General features: G+C 37.5%; 3 protein-coding genes across 7 annotated transcripts in view; 1 reads left to right on the forward strand and 2 right to left on the reverse strand.

Moving 5' to 3' along the window:
- Positions 1-2,831: 2,831 nt before the first annotated feature.
- On the reverse strand, positions 2,832-7,854 carry mep1a.1 (meprin A, alpha (PABA peptide hydrolase), tandem duplicate 1). Its single transcript, XM_077219421.1, has 13 exons — positions 7,732-7,854; positions 7,599-7,640; positions 7,400-7,440; positions 7,202-7,277; positions 6,975-7,092; positions 6,513-6,688; positions 6,195-6,416; positions 5,158-5,304; positions 4,855-5,070; positions 3,992-4,456; positions 3,721-3,894; positions 3,573-3,635; positions 2,832-2,984 (listed from the first exon to the last, which is right to left on the reverse strand). Exons 5-12 carry the CDS (start codon positions 7,052-7,054, stop codon positions 3,586-3,588), a joined length of 1,530 nt encoding a protein of 509 aa, XP_077075536.1. The 5' UTR covers positions 7,055-7,092; positions 7,202-7,277; positions 7,400-7,440; positions 7,599-7,640; positions 7,732-7,854; the 3' UTR covers positions 2,832-2,984; positions 3,573-3,585.
- A 1,101-nt stretch (positions 7,855-8,955) lies between these two features.
- pla2g7 (phospholipase A2, group VII (platelet-activating factor acetylhydrolase, plasma)) lies at positions 8,956-14,607 on the forward strand. Of its 2 annotated transcripts, none has more exons than XM_077219422.1 (11): positions 8,956-9,250; positions 9,712-9,851; positions 9,933-10,083; positions 10,252-10,345; positions 10,437-10,505; positions 11,111-11,282; positions 11,455-11,568; positions 12,545-12,636; positions 13,074-13,244; positions 13,328-13,476; positions 13,805-14,607. In XM_077219422.1, the coding sequence occupies exons 1-11, from the start codon at positions 9,178-9,180 to the stop codon at positions 13,903-13,905; spliced, it is 1,326 nt and encodes a 441-aa protein (XP_077075537.1). In that variant the 5' UTR covers positions 8,956-9,177; the 3' UTR covers positions 13,906-14,607. The 2 variants fall into 2 exon arrangements, with proteins under 2 accessions (XP_077075537.1, XP_077075538.1); XM_077219423.1 differs by having other exon boundaries at positions 8,993-9,154.
- A 459-nt stretch (positions 14,608-15,066) lies between these two features.
- tdrd6a (tudor domain containing 6a) overlaps positions 15,067-19,363 on the reverse strand; it is a 35,853-nt gene continuing 31,556 nt past the window's right edge. For 2 of the 4 annotated variants that reach the window (XM_077219419.1, XM_077219417.1), the window contains exons 11-16: positions 16,066-16,120; positions 15,895-15,965; positions 15,750-15,807; positions 15,547-15,620; positions 15,366-15,420; positions 15,067-15,250 (exon numbers count right to left, since the gene is read on the reverse strand). In XM_077219419.1, coding sequence (XP_077075534.1) covers positions 15,075-15,250; positions 15,366-15,420; positions 15,547-15,620; positions 15,750-15,807; positions 15,895-15,965; positions 16,066-16,120 — 489 coding nt within the window. In that variant the 3' untranslated portion in view covers positions 15,067-15,074. Of the gene's footprint in view, positions 15,251-15,352; positions 15,421-15,546; positions 15,621-15,749; positions 15,808-15,894; positions 15,966-16,065; positions 16,121-19,363 lie in introns of all 4 variants that reach the window. The other 2 variants (XM_077219418.1, XM_077219420.1) reach the window with 2 other exon arrangements.

Here is a 19,363-nt window from a genome sequence, read left to right on the forward strand (position 1 = left end):
ACCAGGTGAAGTAACACACGTGGATGGGCCAGTTGGTTAGTGGCCTGTCGTGTGTATTGTGAAGTGTCTGTTTACTGCATGCATCAGCTCTTCTATATCTCTTTATCTCTTTCTTCTTTATCTTTTTTATCTTTATCCTTCTTTATGATAACAGTATCAGGAATCTGTAAATCTGTCAAAATGGATATATTTACATTGTGTTGTGTTGTAAATAAATCTTTTATTTAATGGGCAAAACTAAAAACTGAAATCTTAGAAAAACATGCAGTGATTATGTTTGAAATGTAGTAGAAAATAATACAACTAATTAACTAAAGCCATAACAATATGTTCCTGAATTTACTGTAAATGAATATTTGGTAACCCATGTTTTGTATAATAAAGTCAGCAAGGAACAGAAGTTGCGATAGGCTTTTCTTCTCTATTGTGATGTATATCTGAGTGCAGGGGCGTCATGCAAACCAATCTGAGACGTTGCAATTGTTTTCTGATGGGTGATATGGATCATGTTAGGAGGGGTCAGCCGGTTTCTCCCCCTTAAAAATTTTAAAATTCTGGCTGCTAAACATATCATTTCAATGCAGTTTGGGAGGGACATAAATACCTTAACGGAGCTAGCAGCAACCCTCCTCTATCTGAGGACTAAGTTAAAGTAAAGTAAGAGAAGTGAAGAGAAGAGAAGAGAAGAGAGGAGAGGAGAGGAGAGGAGAAGAGAAGAGAAGAGAAGAGAAGAGAAGAGAAGAGAAGAGAAGAGAAGTGAAGAGAAGAGAAGAGAAGAGAAGAGAAGAGAAGAGAAGAGAAGTGAAGAGAAGAGAAGAGAAGAGAAGAGAAGAGAAGAGAAGAGAAGTGAAGAGAAGAGAAGAGAGGAGGAGAAGAGAAGAGAAGAGAAGAGAAGTGAAGAGAAGAGAAGAGAAGAGAAGAGAAGTGAAGAGAAGAGAAGAGAGGAGGAGAAGAGAAGAGAAGAGAAGAGAAGAGAAGAGAAGAGAAGAGAAGAGAAGAGAAGAGAAGAGAAGAGAAGAGAAGAGAAGAGAGGAGAGGAGAGGAGAGGAGAAGATAAGAGAAGAGAAGAGAAGAGAAGAGAAGTGAAGAGAGGAGAGGAGAGGAGAGGAGAAGAGAAGAGAAGAGAAGAGAAGAGAAGAGAAGAGAAGAGAAGAGAAGAGAAGAGAAGAGAAGAGAAGAGAAGAGAAGAGAAGAGAAGTGAAGAGAGGAGAGGAGAGGAGAGGAGAGGAGAAGAGAAGAGAAGAGAAGAGAAGAGAAGTGAAGAGAGGAGAGGAGAGGAGAGGAGAGGAGAGGAGAGGAGAAGAGAAGAGAAGAGAAGAGAAGAGAAGAGAAGAGAAGAGAAGAGAAGAGAGGAGAGGAGAGGAGAGGAGAGGAGAAGAGAAGAGAAGAGAAGAGAAGAGAAGAGAAGAGAAGAGAAGAGAAGAGAAGAGAAGAGAAGTGAGGAGAGGAGAGGAGAGGAGAGGAGAGGAGAAGAGAAGAGAAGAGAAGAGAAGAGAAGAGAAGAGAAGAGAAGAGAAGAGAAGAGAAGAGAAGTGAAGAGAGGAGAGGAGAGGAGAGGAGAGGAGAGGAGAGGAGAGGAGAGGAGAAGAGAAGAGAAGAGAAGAGAAGAGAAGAGAAGAGAAGTGAAGAGAAGTGAAGAGAGGAGAGGAGAGGAGAGGAGAGGAGAGGAGAGGAGAAGAGAAGAGAAGAGAAGAGAAGAGAAGAGAAGAGAAGAGAAGAGAAGAGAAGAGAAGAGAAGAGAAGTGAAGTGAAGAGAAGAGAAGAGAAGAGAAGAGAAGAGAAGAGAAGTGAAGAGAAGAGAAGAGAAGAGAAGAGAAGAGAAGAGAAGAGAAGAGAGGAGAGGAGAGGAGAGGAGAGGAGAAGAGAAGAGAAGAGAAGAGAAGAGAAGAGAAGAGAAGAGAAGAGAAGAGAGGAGAGGAGAGGAGAGGAGAGGAGAGGAGAGGAGAGGAGAAGAGAAGAGAAGAGAAGAGAAGAGAAGAGAAGAGAAGAGAAGAGAAGAGAAGAGAAGAGAAGAGAAGAGAGGAGAGGAGAGGAGAGGAGAAGAGAAGAGAAGAGAAGAGAAGCGAGAAGAGAAGCGAGGAGAGGAGAGGAGAAGAGAAGAGAAGAGAAGCGAGGAGAAGAGAAGAGAAGAGAAGAGAAGAGAGGAGAGGAGAGGAGAAGAGAAGAGAAGAGAAGCGAGGAGAAGAGAAGAGAAGAGAAGAGAAGAGAAGAGAAGAGAAGAGAAGAGAAGAGAAGAGAAGAGAGGAGAGGAGAGGAGAGGAGAGGATAAGAGAAGAGAAGAGAAGAGAAGAGAAGAGAAGAGAAGAGAAGAGAAGAGAAGTGAAGAGAAGAGAAGAGAAGAGAAGAGAAGAGAAGAGAAGAGAAGAGAAGAGAAGAGAAGAGAAGTCGTTGCAAGTGGGAGGGGAAGTTTTGATTAAAGATTACGACGGCACAGGAATTTAAAAATAACAATTTATAATAAATACTTTAACATTCCATTAAAAAAGAAGAATTGACGATTTTGATTTCATTGGTGACTTTAAAGCACAAAAGCTTATGTGTAAAAGGACTTTTTGATATCTGATCTGCAAACTCAAAATAAAAGATAAGAGGAATAGAGTTCAAGGTTTACTGCAGGCCAGTATATGAAGATGAGTATAACCTCAGCACTGCAACATAGGTGAATACAGTATATCAGATTTCAGATAAGATTAAGATATTATCATATTTTAACAGTAAAGTGCACACCGAAAACTAACAAGGTTTCAACTGCATGCAGGTGTATCACTTCAGATGCAATGTGTAAGATATTCACAATTATTGACTGCATTAATATGACGTTTGGTAAAATAGTTTAATTTCAGACTTTATTAGGAATGTTTAAAAAGTTAAAGTACAGAGTGACTATATCAAACACATTTTTTGTAGTAATCATAATTCCATTTTAAGATGTGTTAGATGACGTTCTCCACAATGCACACAGCTTTCTCTCTTCAGACACACACCTGTTTCAAGAGATAAAAAAGTTAATTCTCTCATACAGTTTCACAAACGTATCATACTGTATGTCATTTATCAAACCACTGATTATTTCTTAATTAGTTATTGGTAGACCAAAAGCAGAGGTAGTTAAACCAATAACATTTGAGTAACACTTGAGTGGTAACACTTTATTTCGATAGTCGACTTAAGATATTTTACTGAATAGTATATACATTGCAACTACATTTCAACTAGTTATTAGAGTATTAGCAGATTGTCTGCTTAATATCTGCTGAATACACTTTATTCTGATGCTCTCCCAACAGACATTCTACTGACTATAAGTAACTTTGCAAGTACATTTCAACTTATTCTACTAACCCTGACCCAAAAGTCTACTTTACTCTAATGATTTTTTGTTGTTGTTGTCGTATATTTGCAAATTAATGAGTGTTAGTTGACATGTAGTTGCAAAGTTATTTATAGTAAGTAGAATTTCTAAAGAGGACTATCAAAATAAAGTGTAAACTAAAGCTTATTGAAAGCTTATTTTGTTCTAAAAAAAAAAAAAGAATAAAACGGCTGTATTTATGATAACTGAGCTCACTTACACACTTATCGGCCTCAAACCTTTGGTGCAACCGGAACTTCACTATTTATCAGGCTTGTTAAGTCTTTAAAGAGACAAACAAAACAAAACTATTAGACAGTAACACTATTAATGTCTAAGACAGAATGTGTTACTTAGTGTAAACGTACCCTCAAAGTCAACAAAAATGATGAGGTCATCATTTTTCAGGTAATTCCGTCTGCGTAAGTCGTAGTGTTTTATGAAACTCCTCCATCCCACTGACTCTCCTCGATAACACTGGCAGCTTGAGTCAAAGGTCCCAAACTTTCTTGGATTGTCCCATATTAGTTGGCCTCCATTGACTAAAGAACAGGAACATGTTATATCACATATATATTTGCGCATATATATATATATATATATATATATATATATATATATACGAATATATCTACATACCTGTGGTCAGGTCAGTGGTGATGCTACGAGCAGAGGACATCCTCATCTTAATGTCTGGATGCTGGTCCATCACCACTATGGTGGCCTGGCGGTTCACAGCAGGCCACTGCATCACAATGTCATTGTCACCACTGGCCAGATGGAAGTACAAACCAGTGTAGTTGCCTGTGTAATCGGAGTAGCTAGAGATTGGGCGTACTTGAATCCCATAAGCGTAACCCTCAGGACTGTAGAAACGAGGGCTGTTCAGCACGGTGTTGTAGTCGGCTGTTTTCAGGATGTTCGAGAAGTTCTGGATGCGCCAGACAGCGGCTGGGCAGTGCGTCTCTGTCAGGCTGATGTCATCGATGAATATGCCTCCTCCAGAGTCGGCTGGGTCTCCTCTCACTGCCTGGAATGCATAGCGGAATTTTGCTCCTATCTGCAATGGCACATGAGCAATCTTCCATGTTTCGTCTTCGTCAGCTGGGTAAGATAAGCCTTTTGTTATCACCACATTCATTTTATGATAAAGGATTACATAAAGGATAATTTAAGGGGTAATGATTACATATATTATTCTGATTATTATACAGTCCTCACTAAATTAATACATGAATATGTGGACATGAAATGTTGATTTAAAATTATTTTACAATCTTACATGTATAATATCTTAAAGCTTTCCTGCAATTTACACCTACAAATTAGGGGTTTTGGTTCCCCACCCTTTCAGTGAACAGCTCTTAAAAGAACAATTTTTTCTCAGTGGTAGAACATTTTAAAAATCTAAAGAGCCTTTTGTAGAATGGAATGTTTCCACTGGTTCTTACTTTATTTTTAGGAGTCTAAGGTACTAGTAGTTCAAAAAGGAAAACAATTACCCCAGATTGTGTGCAGTTTCTTTAATTTTCGCACGGCTCCTGTTCCATCATCCATCTTGGCCCAAATCACTAGCCTGTCCTTTACACTCCCTGTCATTTTGTAGAAAAACTGCAGGCACTGCAGTTTCCTCTTAGGATATAGGATGCGGGACTCAAGGAGAGCGGATTGTTCTGCATTTCCAGTGGAGGTATCAAAGTGCATAGTATATCCTAAATCTAAAAATAAATAAAAAACATTATTTAAATTGCTCAAACTGCAGCCACAATGGAATATGTCTATTTCAGGCAATGGAGATTTGTCACCTCTGCATAGTCCATTGAGAGTATGATCCTCGGAGCCAGGAGAACTCTTGAGATGGACCCAGTCAGCATCATCAGTCAAACTCTGTACCATCCCACAAACGTTTATGTTTTCAAAAGTGCACTGGTCCAGCAGGGTAAGAGAAGAGGCTGAATAAATAAATAAATAAATAAACAAATAATATATATATATATATATATATATATATATATATATATATATATATATATATATATATATATATATATATATATATATATATATATATACACAGTGATGTGAATAAGTTAGGAATAAAAAATCCTCTTTTGGAAATTGATCTTAATGCCTTAATTGGAAAAAAATAGGAAAAATCCAACCTTTAAGGACACCAATTTTCTTTATGTATGAATAATGTATCATAAATAAATAAATGTTCTTCCTTAAAATAAAGGTTGCATAAGTCAGGACACCCGTACGTTAAATTACCATAGAGTCAGGCAGATTTTTATTTTTAAAGGCCAGTTATTTCATGGATCCAGGATAATATGCATCCTGATAAAGTTCACTTGGCCTTTGGAATTAAAATATCCCCACATCATCACATTCCCTTCACCATACCTAGAGATTGGCATGGGACACTTTCCATAAGATCATCTCTCAATGCAAATCAAACCAGCTATTAGACTAACTGAAATAACACCATGCCAATCTCTAGGTATGGTGAAGGGAATGTGATGATCAGGATGCATATTATCCTGGATCCATGCAATAACTGGCCTTTAAAAATAAAAATCTGCCTGCCTCTATGGGAATTCAACATAGGCCTGACTTATGCACCCTGTATTATAAGGAAGAACATTTATTTATTTATGATACATTAATCATTCACAAAGAAAATTGGTGTCCTTAAAGGTTGGATTTTTCCGATTAATTTCCAAAAGATGATTTTTTATTCCTCCTTTTAGGCAACTTTAGCATGGGTGTCCTAACTTACTCACATCACTGTGTATATATATATATATGCATTAATATTTCTATATTAATATTAATAACCTACAGCAGTTGTACATTCGATTCAGTCTGACAACATCCATCTCACTAAAGTCCAGGTATTGCCCTATTATATTGAAGAACTCTGGGATGTTGGTTGTGATGGTAGGAATACTGGGGTCTTTGTTGAAAGCGAATGGACGATAATGCATGACAGACTCATAGTCATATGGTGTATTTAAATCTGTGACAAAACTGTCATCATATTTGTTGAAATTATGCTCCATGCCTAGAAACAAAAACATTTTGTTATAAATAAAAGCCAAATGCAAAATTGTAAGAGTAAGTAACTACACATGAAATAATGCAAAACAAATGACCTAACCTTCAGTGACCTGATCTAGCCAGATCTTCACATAGTCATCTCGATCCTGGCGAGACTGCGTATGGTAAAAGCCCAGGGCATGCAGAAGTTCATGCTCAATCACAGCCTTATGGTCACAGCCCGGCCCCAGAGAAAGCACCTGCCCGTTCTGTAGATCTCCAACATAGGACCAGCACCTACCGCAATTACAAGTCCTGTTAGTGTGATTTCCTTTGTTTTATAATATACGATAAGTGTTGTCTGATGGCGGAATCATATTTGCTAAACACCATCATTAGAATGCCTCAATGATTTGTTATTTTGTTTATTTAGCAGAGCTTCTTATTGTCATATACACACTTCTTATCAGGCCCAGATTAACTGAATTTGTGGTAAAATTATATGTTGATGTACTCGTGCTCAACATAAATATGCTGATGTTATAACAGAAAAACTATTTGCAATGTTTGGCTGCACACATACCCATCTCTTTTCTCAAATTTGATAAATGTCTTCTCTCCCTCATAGGGTTTGAAATCAATACATGATTTCAGACGGTACATTTCAAATGCCTGAAGGACCGCACCTTTTGCATTAAGGTCTGTGTAAAATGGGGAGAATTTATCCATGAAGAAAATCAGTATTATAAAAACACAAATAAGTCAGTTTTTGTTTTTGAACGATTTGGAAAACAAGTAAATATCACTTACCCAGGCTGTCAGACAGAATGTATGGAATAGGGAACTTCCATCTGTATGTTGTGTTAATAAGACCAACTCGACCAGGCTGTAAATGGATGTAGGTTTTAATAGACCGTTTTTTAAATCAACAATAGATAGTGATAGATATTATTAAGAAGATTTCAGTATGTACATCAAAACTGAATTATGACATGGTTGCGTACTTACAGGTAGGGCTATGTCTCCCTCAATCAGTCGGGTTTTTGCTCCTGACAAACAAGTTAAAACAATTGTTTAGTAATAAAATAATGCATTTGTGCAATATTTTGCAAAGTAATCAAACTCAAAGTATTTCTTTGAATACAGTAGCATTAAAAGGAACTTTGTTGCCTCACTGTTTTGTAATATAATGTATAAAACTATTTACCAAGGTTGATGAAAGGGTTGAAATTTGGTTCATCTTCAACCTCTGTGATAAATATAGTGTTTTACATTTATTTAGATGAATGAAATCAAAAAAATTATAACTTACAGTAATTAATTAAAATCATTAATCTTACCATGAATGCGAGTCGAAACTGGAATCTGCAAGTCAAGCCAGGAATATGGTTAATCCCAATGCATTTTGAGATAACAATCACTGTAGATATTCAGATACGTGCATATGCAATAGGGACCAAAGCCTGTTAAAGTATAATATTATAAAGGGTAAATCATAAATACAGAAAATAACTCACAGCATGAAGTGCTACAGCCAGCACTGTAAAGATGAGCAGCCTCTGTAAAAGCATACTTACTGACAGTATGTGAGGTAGGAGATTGCCATCGCTTAAATTATATAAAGAGAACTTTAGCCTTTGACCATGTTTATTGGAACAATGGATATGAAGTCTCATTACTGACAGTAGTTTTGTGATAACCCTAAGGACACGTGTCTCCCATAATGCAGTGTAAGTGAGTAGGCTACTGTTTACAGACTTTATGCAACCAAACGCAGCCAGCCCAACATGTTTAATAACTGCTCAAAACAATCCTTATTACCCGAGTAAATGTTTTAATTAATATGCACTGAATAAAAACAAAAAACAATTGGGCTATTTATAAAGTGCAGAATATGACTCAAGATAGTCAAATCAATGCTATAAGTGTGTTAAACGTTGGCAAGACAACACTGTTAAACGCAAAATATGATTATTTAAATTAATTTAAGAAAAACGTGATGTATAAACTAGTTTAATGAAGAACTTGGATTCAGGGGCACCAAATGCCAAAGTCCGTCGCTTTTGATAGTTCAGTTACAATGAATTAATTAATTCCAAAACACCGAGTCGTAAACAACCAAAACAACTCCTTTATTAAAAACATAAATTTGTCAACAGATCCACTAACAGCCTTCACACATTCATAAATCTTCGGCTTAATTTCTTTGATCGCTTTACATGAAACTGACTCGCATCGCATGATGAACTGAACGAACATGCTTGCTTTTGTTAAGTCAGTCCCAACATCCCCATTCCCGAAAAAGTGACTCATTTGTTCATTGACGGGATTTCCCAGTTTATTGCGGGTTTTTACTTTCTTTCACTTTCACAAACCAGCTGTTTCGCCGGTCCGAATCTTGTTCAGACTCTGAAAAAGATTCTTAATTTCTGAACTGAACTGAACTGAAATGAACAGATTTCTTCAGTGAAGAAATTAAGGGGGCGTGAAGGTGCGTGTTTATTTAATAAGTCCAACCAATGAAATGCTGCGTCACAACCCGCACTCGAATGCTATTGGCTTACGCTACAGTCCATTTTTGAGGGCAGGAACGCAGGCACCGCATTTTAGTGCGAATCGTTCTCTAGACGAATCATTCACTTAACAGATTTGTTCAAAATCACTTTCACAAACTGATCCAAAACAGCATGATCTGTGACTCAATTTACAGACGTGTCGAGTCGGGATGAGGCTCCACCAGTTGGACTTCAGCTGACGCTTAATGTAAGTTAGCCCTGCTAACGTCGATGTATTTTGTCGGCAGACTTGTTCAAGTGACTCTGGTCAAGAAGATATATGAATGGTCAAAGTCAACGTCGGGTAAGTCATTCCACATGAGATTTAAAAGTGGTTCGGCACTTTGCAAAAGCAATGGCTAGTATGCTAACTGTAAACAAGCTGGTTGTGTCAGTGGTTCCACTGTTTTGACAGCCACTTCCTATTACGTAACTGATTAAAAGAAAATCATATTTCTTTAAGTGTCAGACCATTGCTTTAACTGCTTTACTTTTTATTTATGTAAGCTGCTATTGTGCGGGTAGTAGCTATTACACTGACAAGCACAGTGAACACACATGAACTAAGAGTATTGTTACTTCTCTAAAATAAAGTATCCTCATGACTGATAAACCAAAAAGTGGTTATTCACAAGCACTGAGTTGACTAAAAAGACCAATACCAAGAACAGTGTGAACTGAGTTAGTCAGCAAGCTTGTTTGAAAACGTCATCCCATTTCATGCTGTGACATGAAATCTTGTGACATGTGGTTCTTGTTTTGCAGGTTTGAAGTTTATGCCAAAGTTGAACTGGTTGGTTGTTTTCGCAATGGGTAATTCAAGTTGCCACAACAATACTATCCCGCCAGGAAAAGGACCCCACCAAGTGGGATGCACAGATCTGATGGTGGGCCACACAGTACATGTAAGTGTGTACTTGAATTGTGTGTACATGAATTGTATGTGTCATTATCAGATTAATATATAGCCTATATATTTTTTCAAGGATACGTTCGTGAGACTCTACTATCCATGCCAAGCATCCGAGAATCCCCAGCGGCCAGACTGGGTCCCGTGCAGAGAGTATTTCAACGGCCTCGCAGACTTTATGAAGATGAACAGAGCACTGAGTCAAAGAATTTTCAACTACCTCTTTGGTAAAAAAAAAATTGTGTGGGTTATTCAGTGCTGGGCCTTTTGAAAATGTCATTTTTGTTGTGACACATAGGCAGCTCACCAAGCCACTTCCTGACATGATATGTGGTTAAACATCAGTTGCCACTGTTGTCATGCTATGGCCATTTATGTATGTTTGTTCACATTAGGGTCTTGTAAAATCCCAGCAGCCTGGAGTGCATCATTTAAACCGGATGGGAAATATCCTGTCATTATCTTTTCTCATGGACTGGGAGCTTTCAGGTTTGGTTGGTTTGAAAATTTAGGCACAAAAACCTGAACATTGATGCAGTATTTTACATTCCCACTGTGTTTTTGTGTGTTGTATGTTTAGGACATTGTATTCAGCCATATGTGTTGAACTGGCGTCGCAGGGCTTCATTGTTGCAGCCGTGGAGCACAGGTGCTTGCTTTCAGTTAATAGCTGTAAAAGCTTTTTTGCTTTCCAATGGACCAGTATGTTGAGATAAGAGATATCTGCTAACCACAAACTGACATGGTCAAAATTACTGTTCAGAAATGTTCCTTGCTGTGAAAGGTTTTGTTTGTTGTAATGGTCAAAGTGTGTGAGGAGTGTGCAAACAATAGTATAAACTAGGTCATCACATTCTTAGCAGTGTTTAACAGTGGACTGACACACAACACAGGACTAACAGCAGCGACGGTCACACTGACTTTCGGGTTATGGAACTGGTATCGGAACTAGTGTAAAGTAGAGTAAACTATTATATCAAAATGGAAGAATGGAAATGCTTTGTAGTATTGCAGTTTTAGGAAACATTTATTTATAAAGAGAATGAAGTGTGTTGAGCCTCACTATTAACTAGAAATTTTATAAAACACTATAAAAACACTCATTCTTGTTAAAAATCTCAAGATCACTTTATGGAATATTTTATTAAATGAAGCCTATGACTGAAAATCAGCTAGTGACGGGACATTTTACCATCTTTTGTTTTTGGCTTGGTGTGTTTTTTTACATTCACTAAAATATCTTTTCAATTTCAGGGATGAATCTGCCTCTGCAACATTTCACTTCAGAGAACACACTGAGCCGGGAACAAAAAGGCATCCGTCATGTGACATTGCCAAGCCTGTGTCTGATGATCTGGAGGAGGTTTGGATGTACTACAGAATGTTGAAACCAGGGGAGAATGAGTTTCCTCTAAGAAACAAGCAAGTGAGGAATATCTCAATACTCATCAGATACTCAAACATAGTCTTCCTATGCTAATCAGTCCTAGTCTGATTTTTGTAGCCGTAAATAACTGAATTTGCTGCTGCTTTGCACAATTAATCAAACTGTCTGTGTTTGTTCCATGTAAATGAATCAAATGCCTTTTATGTTTCAGGTAAAGCAAAGAGCAGATGAATGCATCAGAGCCTTGGATATTCTCTTCGACATCAATTCAGGAAAGTCTGTCGAGAACATCTTACAGTCCAACTTTGATTTGTCAACAATGGAGGTGAATATTACATTGGGTTTCATTCATGAAACATTCGTAAATATACGAGTAAATATGCGAGTGATTTGCGCGTAAAGAGACCTTCCCGAAAACTCTTCTCCTGATTCAAAAATACTTCGTAAACGTCAGATGTGATCGTGAAATGTGTGTGTGTGTTAATGAATTCCAATCAGTCGTAAATGGGATGCGCGTGCACGTTCATTCTCAATTACCATAAATCCCGCCCATTAAATCTGACTGACAACTATATATGGGCATCATATTATGACATGAATGCGAATGAAAAAGAAAAATTTCTCAGATGCAGAAATTGAAGTTTTATTATCAGAAGTTCATTCAAAACGCCACATTTTATTTTCAAGCGAACATAGTGGCGTATCGGGTCCTAAAAAAAAGGAAGCTTGGCAGCATATTACAGATGCAGTCAATGGAGTTTCATCTGTTAATCGAACATTCCCAGAAGTGAGAAGAAAATGGTTCGACATTAAGCTTGAGAGCAAAACACGAATTAGTTCACTTTGGAAAAATCGTATTAAAACTGGAGAAGGACCACCATCGCAGATGCTATTACTGGCTCTTATAATAAGAAAAAACGTATGTAATTACTATATATAATAATTTTTCAAAATGCTGTGTAAATATGTACCCTATTAAGGTGAATTAAAATGCAGCCTTATTAATGAGCAAAACATTCGGGTGTTAAGCGCATTATTTACGCGGTGCTGGGAGCAGGTGTAGATTTCTTGCGTACCAACTAACATTTGGAAAATACGAACATTTTAATGAATCCGAAAATTTACGCCAGAACCACTTTACACACGATTTACACAAAAATTCGTTCTGCTCGTGTTTCATTAATGAGACCCAATGAGTTTAAACTTGTGAGAACAAAGATATGATCTACTTGACTTTATTTATTATAGTAGTGTAAATAAATGATGGAGAGCTGATGGTAATGAGCTTTTCTGGATTTCAGAATTCCATGGACTTGTGTAGAATAGCAGTTATGGGGCATTCCTTCGGAGGCGCGACGGTGATCGAATGTTTGTGCAAGGATGTCAAATTCAAGTACGTTTTGTGCTGACTAGCATGTCCAATACGTATCGTGACATACTTTGTGTTACAAGATCTTGTGGGTAGATTATTAGCATATTTAGCAGGCTGTTTGAGAAACGATGGTTTCAGTCAGTGCAGTTGGCCTTTATTTTATCCTCCACTCTGATGTCTGAAAACTTCTGCAAGTTTCCTGTTTTTTAGAAGCATTTTCATACACTCCCACACTACATGAAACCCTGTTATCGCTCTAGCCTTATAGAGAGAATAATTGACACAAAAAAAAGATAATTAAAACATTATTTGCATTAAATTTAGAGGTGATTTTTCAGGAAGAAAAAACACTCATTAGCCATTAAAAACTTGCTAAACATCTAATTATTGTAGCATGTTAATAGTGCCGTTTAGCTTGTTTAGAAAATGATCATCCTCGCATGAATGTTGTTTCTTAGGTGTGGCGTGGCATTGGACGCCTGGATGTTTCCCTTGGATGAGGAGATCTTCCCAGGAGTTAAGCAGCCAATCTTTTTTATCAACTCTGAAAAATTCCAGTGGATTGGGAATATCATTCGAATGAAGAAGCTGGACTCTGCCATGATTCCCAGAAAAATGATAACCATCAAGTCAGTAATTCATTATTATTTTTTTCATTCCCCTCCACAAAATGCTTTTTTGCTTCATTTAATTGTGCTTTACATTTTGGCAGGGGGACAGTCCATCAGAGCTTCCCAGATTTCACATTTCTTACTGGGAACTGGATTGGAAGGCTCCTGAAGCTGAAAGGAGAGATTGATCCATATATAGCCATGGATCTTTCCAACAAAGCAACTTTGGCTTTTCTTCAACGCCACTTAAGTGAGTTATTTACCTTTTTTAGTATGAATGGTTCAGTGCGTTTCAGCTATTGCCATTCCATTAAATTGTTTGTAATACACTACCGTTTAGAAGTTTGGGGTAAGATTTTCGAAAAAAAAAATTAATGCATTCATAGATGCATGTATTAAAAAGACTTCACAGGAATAAATAACATTTTACACTATATGAAAGCAGTAATTTTTTTAAAATCGTATTTCATGTCTATTTTTGACCAAATTAGTTCAGCCTTTTTGAGCATTTATCACCCCATGCTTAGTGTAAGTAATATTGTGAACTTGTTTGCAATATTTTTTACTTTATTTTCCAGCTCTGGACAGAGACTTCAATAAGTGGGACCCTTTAATTGATGGAAAAGATGACAACTTGATTCAAGGAACCAATATTGTTATACCACAATCATCTATGTAATCGAGTAACATGAAATGTTTATGTACAATGATTTTTTAATGTGCAATGCAAATGCTAATTCGCATGAAATGGAGTCAGGTTACATGAGAAAGGGCCCATCTATTTTAGAAATTTCATAAGAGACTTAATATTGAATGCAGTGTACGAGTACGATTGAATTTGCACTATGGATTAGACAGTGATCTTACGTAAATTATACTTAGTATTTTTTATACAGGGCAAAACTACAGGATTTATACCAGCTACATTGCAAAACAGTGCAAAAGATTTTTACACCATCCTGTTATGTGCCTAAATGTTTTTACAGCTATGTAAAGCAGAGGTTTTTATATCAAATGTTTTCAGTGGATTCTGACATTACAAGGAGGCAGTTAGCAGACAACCATTTACAAATATAAATACCATACTGTGAAATGTATTCAGCATATGTTGCCCTATATTGAAAACAATTTTAACATTGTAGAAAAAAACATTATTAGAGTCTATGATCATCTTTGGTTCTGTAACTAAAACCTGTGATTTCCTGATTTGTAAGTTATTTAAATCAATTTTTACACTACTCTCTGGTCAGTAAGAAATTTTTTAAAAGCTATTATGTAGGATTTCAATATTTCTCACTGGATTCCAGTACAGCCACACAAAAAAAGCACAATTTTTTCTTATATATTTGTGAATTTGTTTATTAAACAATATCTGACCTTTGGTATGTTTTTTTCTTTCAATACAAAAGTCTGAATAACAACATTAAGATATCTTCGTATAAGTGCTGCACACAAAGGGTGCATATTTATTAAAGAAAATATCAACCAGTTAGCACAAAATGCAGCAAATTGCTTTTTCACCACAAGTGTAAACTTTTAAGAGCATCTGAACAAATAACAAAATCCTTGTACAAAGTATAATTTAGAAACAGTTTTAGAAAGCCAATAAGGAACACAATGAAAGACTGTAATAAATGGAAAAAAAAAACAGCCTTCATATCTGCAAAGTGAAATCAGTGAACAGTAATGGAAGGTGAAAACTACAGCTCAACTCTATGAACAAGCAGCGCTTACTGTTGCTACTGTACGGTTTATGGTAACAAGTAGACAACACCACTCAATACAAATGTAAATGTGATCAACAACAACAAAAAAAACATGCACCTACAAAATCAATCAAAGCTTACATTAGTCACGTTTTTCTTTTTCACTCTCCGGCTCACATACTTCTGCATGGGATTCTTGCAAAACACCAACAAAAATGACATCATCGTCAGATGCATCCTCAACTCTCAGGGTCAGGTGAGTGACTTGTGGATCCTCTGAGTTGGTGCAATCAGAAGCATTTGACTCGTCTTGTAAGCCTGTGAAGCAAACTACCATCAGTTCAGTTCAACCAGAAATTGTCTCATTACTTCAAAGAAAAGCATTAGGACTCTTTATGACATTTCTATTTAAATGTATACTTAAATTGCTAACATGAAGATTCTTCAGCATCAGGATGGATTTCCGTGACCATCACATCTCCCTGAAGCTGAAGTATTCAAAAGTAAAGGAGACATTAATAAAATTAAGTTATAATTTAGTAAATTAAGAAATATTAATAAAACAAAACAAAAAACATGTTTTTGGTTCAAGAATTTAACAGTAAGCTTAATACCGTGCCATCAGATGCTGTGTCAGACTCTGCTCCATCATCACTGGTCAGAACAATGAGATCTTCAGAAACATCTACTGAAAAAAAAAAGAAGAAATATCCATTGTTTCTGTTAGAGTGCTACATATCCATTCTATATTTGTTCAAATAGAAATGCTTAACATTAAACTATTATTAATTGAATATGGAATTCAAACATGACATACTATTAAACGCCTCAGGTAAGGTACGCGTTTCATGCTCAGTCTCACATGCATCCTGTACCTGTAAAAACATATGAGAGGAAAATACTTTCAGCCACTGGGTGGTGTAGGTCTTTAAAAAGACAAACAAGAGAAAAGAAAAAAACACCTTATCATGGGGAGCAACATCAAGGAAATCCATCAATAAATCGACTCCGGTACTCATTTTGGCACAGTCTTCTAAACAGTCACGTTTTAAAAATGGAACAGTCAACTACTCTTCCATGTAGATAAAAGCAACAAACCATAAAATTAAAGTATGTTTTGTATGATGGGTAACCTCTTTTCTCTCCAGCTGAAGTATTCAAGTCATCTTGGGAGTGATCCGGTTCAGGCTGGAGTACAAACATATTTAACAAGGGATAGAACACCAAAAAAAAGTAACATTTGCTGTTAATTTACCCACCCTCAGGCCATCCCAGATGTAGGTGACTTTCTTCAGTAGACCAGTAAAGATGATTTTTTACCTGAAACCGTGGTCCTTGGTAGCCATTGACTTGCGTTATATGAATCACTGTCACTTTGATAGTCCAAAAAACCAATACAGGCACAAGAAAAATTAATACCCGTGGCTCCTGATGATACATTATGGTCTTATGAAGCAAAACGATTGGTCTGTGCAAGAAACTGATTATTCACAACATTATCTGTAATCGAGTCTGGAGCATAAGCTACCTGTTGCGTAATGACGTTGACATGAGAGCAAATTCACACGAGCTGACGCTGTTTGCGTTTACAGAGGAGGGAGGACGCGTGTTGTATAGACAGATTGTCATTATGCGACAGGAATCTCACGCTCCTGACTGCTGTGAACACGATCAAGAAGGTTTGCCAAAGGTGTAGATTACAAGTAATAATGTTGTAAATAATTTTCAGTTTCTTGCACAGACCAATCGTTTCTCTTCGTAAGACCTAAATGTATTTTTTTTTTCACTATCAAAGTGATGGTAGCCGTTGACTTGTATTATACGAATGACCAAGGACCACAGTTTCAGTTAAAAATCTTTACTGTTCTACTGAGAGAAAAAAAAAAAAGTGTCACCTACATCTTCGAAGGCCTGAGGGCAAGTAAATTAACAATTTTATTTTTGGGTTAAACTATTCCTTTCAGATAAGTGGGTTAATAATACATTTATTAAAGGGTTAGTTCACCCAAAAATGTAAATTCTGTCATTAATTATTCACCCTCATGTCGGTCCAAACCCATAATTACCTGACTACAGGTTAAACCTTAATATTATGAAGAGACGAGAATACTTGAGCGCAAAACAAACAAAAAATGATTTCCATTACACGAGAGTAGATGTTAAAACTTCATGCTGATTTGTACTCTGCTTTCGCCAAGATAAGCACCAACTAAGACATTGCTTTACAGTGACCTATGCTTCTCCATCCATTTACGCTTCTTTCCATATGGTGATGGAAATCTCCTTCTGTCTAATGTTAACACGCGTCAGCACACACAACGGCTGCAACCACAGTTTGGTCCCCCCATGACAACCGTCTGGATTGAGCTGAGTAGGGGACATCTCTAGGGTCTTCAAGTGGGCACCTTCCGTCCTCAGTGTTTCGTCGACTAGCCCACGACACCTCAAGAGGGCTAGAAAGTGACTCTGGCGTCCCAGAGTCACCCCCCTCCGTCCCCCACTCAACTCAGCCCAGCTTACTGACCTCTACATCCCTCCTGCTGCTGAGACCTAACTACAATCTCTCCGCAACCCAACCATACGCGCCAACCCGTTTGACTAAGGCTGTCGAGCCCCACTGGTGCGTCAATATGCAGTTTCAGTGGCAACGGTTCCGTATGGCATACCACCTACCGCAAAACACAATATCTTCCCAACCACCCGTCATTTACGCAATATACAGGTCCTTCTCAAAAAATTAGCATATAGTGATAAAGTTCATTATTTTCCGTAATGATAAAAAATAAACTTTTTATATATTTTAGATTCATTGCACACCACCTGAAATATTTCAGGTCTTTTATTGTTTTTATACTGATGATTTTGGCATACAGCTCATGAAAACCCAAAATTCCTATCTCCAAAAATTAGCATATTTCATCCGACCATTAAAAGAAGTGTTTTTAATTAAAAAAAAGTCAACCTTCAAATAATTATGTTCAGTTATGCACTCAATACTTGGTCGGGAATCCTTTTGCAGAAATGACTGCTTCGATGCGGCGTGGCATGGAGGCAATCAGCCTGTGGCACTGCTGAGGTGTTATGGAGGCCCAGGATGCTTCGATAGCGGCCTTAAGCTCACCCAGAGTGTTGGGTCTTGCGTCTCTCAACTTTCTCTTCACAATATCCCACAGATTCTCTATGGGGTTCAGGTCAGGAGAGTTGGCAGGCCAATTGAGCACAGTAATACCATGGTCAGTCAACCATTTACCAGTGGTTTTGGCACTGTGAGCAGGTGCCAGGTCGTGCTGAAAAATGAAATTTCCATAAAGCTTTTCAGCAGATGGAAGCATGAAGTGCTCCAGAATCTCCTGATAGCTAGCTGCATTGGCCCTGCCCTTGATAAAACAGTGGACCAACACCAGCAGCTGACATGGCACCCCAGACCATCACTGACTGTGGGTACTTGACACTGGACTTCAGGCATTTTGGCATTTCCTTCTCCCCAGTCTTCCTCCAGACTCTGGCACCTTGATTTCGGAATGACATGCAAAATTTGCTTGCATCCAAAAAAAGTACTTTCGACCACTGAGCAACAGTCCAGTGCTGCTTCTCTGTAGCCCAGGTCAGGCGCTTCTCCTGCTGTTTCTGGTTCAAAATTGGCTTGACCTGGGGAATGCGGCACCTGTAGCCCATTTCCTGCACACGCCTGTGCACGGTGGCTCTGGATGTTTCTACTCCAGACCCAGTCCACTGCTTCCGCAGGTCCCCCAAGGTCTGGAATCGGTCCTTCTCCACAATCTTCCTCAGGGTCCGGTAACCTCTTCTCGTTGTGCAGCGTTTTTTGCCACACTTTTTCCTTCCCACTGAGGTGCATTGATACAGCACTCTGGGAACACCCTTTTTGTTAAGAAATTTCTTTCTGTGTCTTACCCTCTTGCTTGAGGGTGTCAATGATGGCCTTCTGGACAGCAGTCAGGTGGGTAGTAGAGATGCACCGATTACAATTTTCTAAGCCGATTCCGATTTTTCATGAGTTTGACCTGCCGATACCGATTTTAGCCGATTCCGATTTCATTTTTTCTAACCACTTTACAGCAAACACAAATATTTATTTTCTATCTTTTCTTTAATAGAACATTTTAAATAGAACATTTTTTGAACAAATAAAATAAAATAAAACTATATAAATTATTACTCCTGGTGTGGGAAATTCACACATATCTAAATGCAGAGTCATGGTATGGAAGAACCATTTTCATTTCCATATATTCAACTAAAAAAAAAGGGATATATTTACTTATTTATGAAACTAAACTTCTGTATGAAAACAGGTAATGGCAATAAAATAATATATAAACAGCAAATAAAAATAAAATAAATATAGCCTTGCAGTATAAAGATGTTTCTCAAAACACACACAGACACAGACACACAGACACACACACACAG

This window comes from Siphateles boraxobius, unplaced genomic scaffold (genome assembly GCF_051911475.1).
Source record: "Siphateles boraxobius isolate OS27281-9 unplaced genomic scaffold, OSU_SipBor_1 8, whole genome shotgun sequence".
Classification (NCBI taxonomy): domain Eukaryota; kingdom Metazoa; phylum Chordata; class Actinopteri; order Cypriniformes; family Leuciscidae; genus Siphateles; species Siphateles boraxobius.